The sequence below is a fragment of the Anarhichas minor genome, unplaced genomic scaffold, assembly GCF_050575085.1.
Source record: "Anarhichas minor isolate MPS153535 unplaced genomic scaffold, ASM5057508v1 ptg000024l, whole genome shotgun sequence".
NCBI lineage: Eukaryota > Metazoa > Chordata > Actinopteri > Perciformes > Anarhichadidae > Anarhichas > Anarhichas minor.
Window position 1 is genome coordinate 1250330 of NW_027466470.1, and position 6000 is coordinate 1256329.

Consider the following 6000-nt stretch of genomic DNA (forward strand, 5'->3'; position numbering starts at 1 on the left):
CCAAGAAAAGCAGCAAAGGGATATTCATTCGTTCAGTCTCTGATTGTATATTCATTTATAATAGTTTAGTGGTTTGTGAACATGACACAGATTCATTTCTTTCCTCTCGTCACAGCTGCTCGGTGAGGATCGCTTCCAGGACATCGAGAAGATCAAGACCATCGGCAGCACCTACATGGCCGTCTCTGGCCTGTCCCCCGAGAAACAGGTGAGGCTCAAAGCAGATCAAATATAAAACCTGTTTATGGTGCACTTGATCTGCTGACTCACACTTATTCACTGGAGATCGACGTGTTAGACATTTGATCATAAACTCAAAATAACTTTGTTGATGTTATTTCACTGGATCGCAAAATACAAATTCATCTGAACACATGAAGGATTGATTACATCACGGTTTAACTTTAAACCATGTTGCACCAAACTGTAATGAAGGAAGATGAAATTTGAATATCTCTTAAAACGTTTTTACTTCTTGAATTTAGACGTCACGATGACTCTGTTCACTTCTTACATACAGTCACTACGGCTGCAAGTCACCAGTTAACACGGTCACTGGTTAGACTGAGACACCTGCTGTTCTAAGCAGGTTGTGATCCTGTCTTGATTCTGTAGTTTGCTGTTTGAATATCAATAACCAGCCAGACATGTTGATCCCGTTAACAGTTTAAAGCTTCCTAACTCGTCTGCAGGGCTGCAGCAAAACTCCAACAATGTGCATTCATATTTTTGATGACACCAACAGTTTAGGTGGTCACACCGGATCTGGTGAAATAAAAAAAACTCTAGTCAGAATAGACACACAAGTCAGTAAATGTACCATCGTGCACTTGAATATGTCCTGACTCCGCCTCTTCTTCTCCTGTGACCCGCAGCAATGTGAAGACAAATGGGGTCACCTGTGTGAGTTGGCGGATTTCGCCATCGCCCTCAACGAGAGCATCCAGGAGATCAACAAGCACTCGTTCAACAACTTCGAGCTGAGGATCGGTAAGAGCTCCGATTCTTCCAGTCGTTCTTTTCCCTTTTTAGTTTTCATTCATGCTGCTTCCTCTTAACTCTTCACCTGCTCATCACATCTTTATCCCTATTTTAATCTCTAATCTCTTCATTTAACATGTTTCTAATCCCATGATGAAGGATGCACGCATCACTTAACCATTCATTACGTCTTCAGAGCTCAGGATGATCTTGTTTTATCCAAGAAATAGTCGAAAGCCAAAGATATCATCTGATCACCTGTGTGTCTTGAACAGGTATGGCCCACGGCTCGGTGGTGGCGGGCGTGATCGGCGCCAAGAAGCCTCAGTACGACATCTGGGGGAAGACGGTGAACCTGTCCAGCCGGATGGACAGCACGGGGGTCAGCGGCAAGATCCAGGTCCCCGAGGACACCTACCTGATCCTGAAGGAGAGCGGCTTCGCCTTCGAGTACCGCGGCGAGATCTACGTGAAGGGCATCAGCGAGCAGGAGGGCAAGATCCGGACGCACTTCCTGCTGGGCCGCGTGCAGCCCAACCCGCTCATCATGCAGCCGCGCAAGATCACCGGCCAGTACTCGCTGGCCGCCGTGGTGCTCGGCCTGGTGCAGTCGCTCAACCGGCAGAAGCAGAAGCAGATCCTCAACGAGAACAACAACTCGGGCATCATGAAGGGCCACCACCACTACAACCGGAGGACGTTGTTAGCGCCCGGTAGCTCCGAGGTGGGAGCGGGGCACCACACCGAGGCAGCCGATAAGACTGAGCTGTCCTGAAGGGAGGACCGGAGCTTCGGTTCCACGCGGGTTTCTCAGAGGAGGAGCTGCTCTACGGGCAAAAAACGATCCCAGTGGTTGAGTTAAAACTTCAGGGGGTGCAGGTTTTCTGGACACAGAAAAGAAGGAGGAAGTCCTTCAGGAGTCACGGCAACTTTTGCCGGAGGCTTCGCCTGGTTCCAGACCTCCGGATGGACGCACATTTAAGTAGCTCTGGTTCTGTGCTTACTGACGGCTGTTGGAACAACAGGCAGGGTTCAGAAAAGAGACGTTATGTTTCTCTACCAAAGTTAGAATCCATTCCAAACACAAATTGAATGAGACGCCTTCTGTTCTCGGCGTCGACGGGATGAAGACATTCGTAGCCACTTGTTGAGGTAAAATGGAATCATGGAAACACTTTCTGACCGTCTGACCTTCACGGTGGAGATCCAACAAATCCGGCCAACAAACGGGAAAAAAAGGACGCAACCTCGAGAGGTCCGGTTTGCTCCGGCAGCAGGGCGGGGCTTGGTTCTGGCTCGACTGATGCCGGGTCTCAAACCTTCTCATTTTACAAATAAACAGGACATTAAAATATGTTTCTGAACCATAAGGCGAGAAATAAACCAAACAGTAACCGACTATTGATTCATTGTTTTATCTAGTTTGACAGTTTGATCTGAGTTTGACAAACCTGCTGTCTTGAGATGGACGGACTTTATTTGCATAAAGTTGAGGTTGAGTCGTGATTATGCAAATTTAGATGCGGAGAACGGCCCGTCGACTCGCCTGTCGTACCCATCATGCAACTGGCGACCGGCTCTCTCGCTCTCTCGCTCTCTCGCTCTCTCCATAGAACATGAATGGGATTCGTCAACTTCTCACTCGTCAACACTAATCCGTGTCTCTCCATCATGGTTCTACAAAGATAGTCGTAAACACCGCGGCAGGTCTACGCAGAGAAGGCTTTAGGGTCTGTGTCCACATGGCGCCTTTTCTGAGCGCCATCGTAATTTTTAAATTGTTCCCAATGAAGTGCGAGCGTGTGTGAGCGCGTGTGAGCGCGTGTGAGCGCGTGTGAGCGCGTGCGGCCGCCCAGAGAACAGCCGCTGCACTCAGCTTCTTTTTTCTGAGCGCTCTGCATTTTTTGTGCGGCCGCTCTGTGCTTCAAGTTCAAAATCTCTGAAGTTTTGGTAACAACAATGTAGTAAATATAGCAGAAGCTTGTTTTGTTCGTGTCCCAAACGCCCATTTGTGGGAGATCGGCCAGGCGGACACTGAATGTTGCTGGTGAGCTTTCATTACCGTAGTCTTGTTTCTGCTCGTTCTAACGTCGTCAGACTGAGCGGAGACAAGCTCATCTGTACGAAGTATGAAGTGTTCATGGTGAAAAGGTCAAACAAATAGATAGTAGCCCAAATAGATCACACAAAGCAAAGGAGCGATGCTCCCTGCGGCCACCTTTCTGCCATGTGCACACAGACCCTCACAGGACGAGTACTAACGGCAAGACGCGCCAACAAAGACAAAGATGAAGGAGGTGCATGGATGCAAACAATGCACGGTTCAAATTTAACAAAATTCTTTCCAAATGTTTCATGAAGGAAGGAGTCTGTGAGACCTGCAGGGTGCAGAGAAACTCTGAATGTAAACCAGGAGTTTCTACACCAGACCGGCCTCGCATTGAGAGGCTCATTAGCAGGTTAGCTCGCCGAGCTAACGCGTTCAAACCTTTCAACATCGAGACTGAATGAAGTCACTTCACAATATTCTCACTTTTCCAGAGTCGGAAGCTTTCTCTTGGCTCCTCCCACTCAGGTTTAACTCAACCAATGAGATTGTTTCAGCCCTCCCGCAACTGCTCTGCTGTTGATGAATGTGCGTAGAACTGAAACTCCGCTTTGTTCCCGGAAGGAGGAGGAGGAGGAAGAGGAAGAGGAGGTGGTGGGGTTATAGGGAGGGGGGGGGTACCGGACTGTCCCCCCCTCTCGTCTGTTCGATGTCTGTTGGAATGATCCCGTCGGACTGTCGGACGTTCCTCCTGTCGTTCCCTTTTTATGTCGCCCCAACCCAAAACCCAGACCCCCGTCCCGCTCTGACCCTCGCCCGGTGTCCATGTTTCTTCTTTTGTATTTCTTTTATATATGAGAACACAATAAAAGGGGTCTACTTTTTTATACAAGCCTTGTGTCTCGTTGCCTTTATTTGGTCACATCGTATTCATCATATCATTTTAAATATATATGTTCTTAAATATTATTTATGCTTTTAAACATTTTTCTCACATACAGCATATTTTGGGATGAGTTACATGACTTTTTTGTAATTTCATTATCATTTCAGATAAAACGAAATGTGTATTATAAGTATTTATAAAGCAGCTTTCAGACAAATCTGAACAGCAAATGAAAATACAATCAATCTAAAAGACGAATATACCCAAAATACAAACAATGTTAATGAAAGAACTGTACAATAGATCAATAAAACTCATGTTACTTGTTGTCAGAGCAGCAGGCAGGCCGTGCGTTTCAGTAACTAGGAACAATGAGCTGAGTAAAAACGTGAACATAAATGACATTTAAACAGTTTCTATCAACCGGATCAGAGTTGAGTTCCACCGTTATGTTCCAAGACAATCTGGGATTCATGGAATATTATTTCAGGACTTTGAATTGAAAGTTTTCCAGGTTGACCAGAAATCTTCTTGTAATAATACATCATGTGAAAATAAGCAGAATTAAAACAATTATTCAAATAAAAGGTGAAAGGTTTGAGAAGAACTCCAGAACGCTGACTAAGCTGCTGATGAACAGCTGTCAGGTGGGTGAAGAGAGAAGGTTGTTTTCAATGAGCTCATTAACATAAACAGGTACAGTCGAGACAATTCATGCAAATAAAAACAATGCAAAAGAAATATTGCTCCTTTAAAAAACATCTAGTCTTAATGCATCTAGTCTTAATACATCTAGTCTTAATGCGTCTAGTCTTAATGCGTCTAGTCTTAATGCATCTAGTCTTAATGCATCTAGTCTTAATGCGTCTAGTCTTAATGCGTCTAGTCTTAATGCGTCTAGTCTTAATGCGTCGAGTCTTAATGCGTCTAGTCTTAATGCATCTAGTCTTAATGCTTCTAGTCTTAATGCGTCTAGTCTTAATGCGTCTAGTCTTAATACATCTAGTCTTAATGCGTCTAGTCTTAATGCATCTAGTCTTAATGCATCTAGTCTTAATACATCTAGTCTTAATGCGTCTAGTCTTAATGCGTCGAGTCTTAATGCGTCTAGTCTTAATGCGTCTAGTCTTAATGCGTCTAGTCTTAATACATCTAGTCTTAATGCGTCTAGTCTTAATGCGTCTAGTCTTAATGCGTCTAGTCTTAATGCGTCTAGTCTTAATGCGTCGAGTCTTAATGCGTCTAGTCTTAATGCGTCTAGTCTTAATGCGTCTAGTCTTAATGCGTCTAGTCTTAATGCATCTAGTCTTAATGCGTCTAGTCTTAATGCGTCTAGTCTTAATGCGTCTAGTCTTAATGCGTCTAGTCTTAATGCGTCTAGTCTTAATACATCTAGTCTTAATGCGTCTAGTCTTAATGCATCTAGTCTTAATGCGTCGAGTCTTAATGCGTCTAGTCTTAATGCGTCTAGTCTTAATGCGTCTAGTCTTAATGCGTCGTCTTAATGCGTCGTCTTAATGCATCTAGTCTTAATGCGTCTAGTCTTAATGCGTCTAGTCTTAATGCGTCGTCTTAATGCGTCGTCTTAATGCATCTAGTCTTAATGCGTCTAGTCTTAATGCGTCGTCTTAATGCGTCGTCTTAATGCGTCGTCTTAATGCGTCTAGTCTTAATGCGTCTAGTCTTAATGCGTCTAGTCTTAATGCGTCGTCTTAATGCGTCGTCTTAATGCATCTAGTCTTAATGCGTCGAGTCTTAATGCGTCTAGTCTTAATGCGTCTAGTCTTAATGCGTCGTCTTAATGCGTCGTCTTAATGCATCTAGTCTTAATGCATCTAGTCTTAATGCGTCTAGTCTTAATGCGTCTAGTCTTAATGCGTCTAGTCTTAATGCATCTAGTCTTAATGCGTCTAGTCTTAATGCATCTAGTCTTAATGCATCTAGTCTTAATGCATCTAGTCTTAATACATCTAGTCTTAATGCGTCTAGTCTTAATGCGTCTAGTCTTAATGCATCTAGTCTTAATGCGTCTAGTCTTAATGCATCTAGTCTTAATGCGTCTAGTCTTAATGCATCTAGCCTTAAT

General features: G+C 44.3%; 1 protein-coding gene across 1 annotated transcript in view; it reads left to right on the forward strand.

Moving 5' to 3' along the window:
* adcy8 (adenylate cyclase 8 (brain)) overlaps positions 1–1756 on the forward strand; it is a 70882-nt gene extending 69126 nt beyond the window's left edge. Inside the window, 3 exon segments of the mRNA XM_076097226.1 lie at positions 116–208; positions 876–990; positions 1257–1756. Of these exon segments, the coding sequence (XP_075953341.1) occupies positions 116–208; positions 876–990; positions 1257–1756 (708 nt within the window).
* Positions 1757–6000: the final 4244 nt, after the last annotated feature.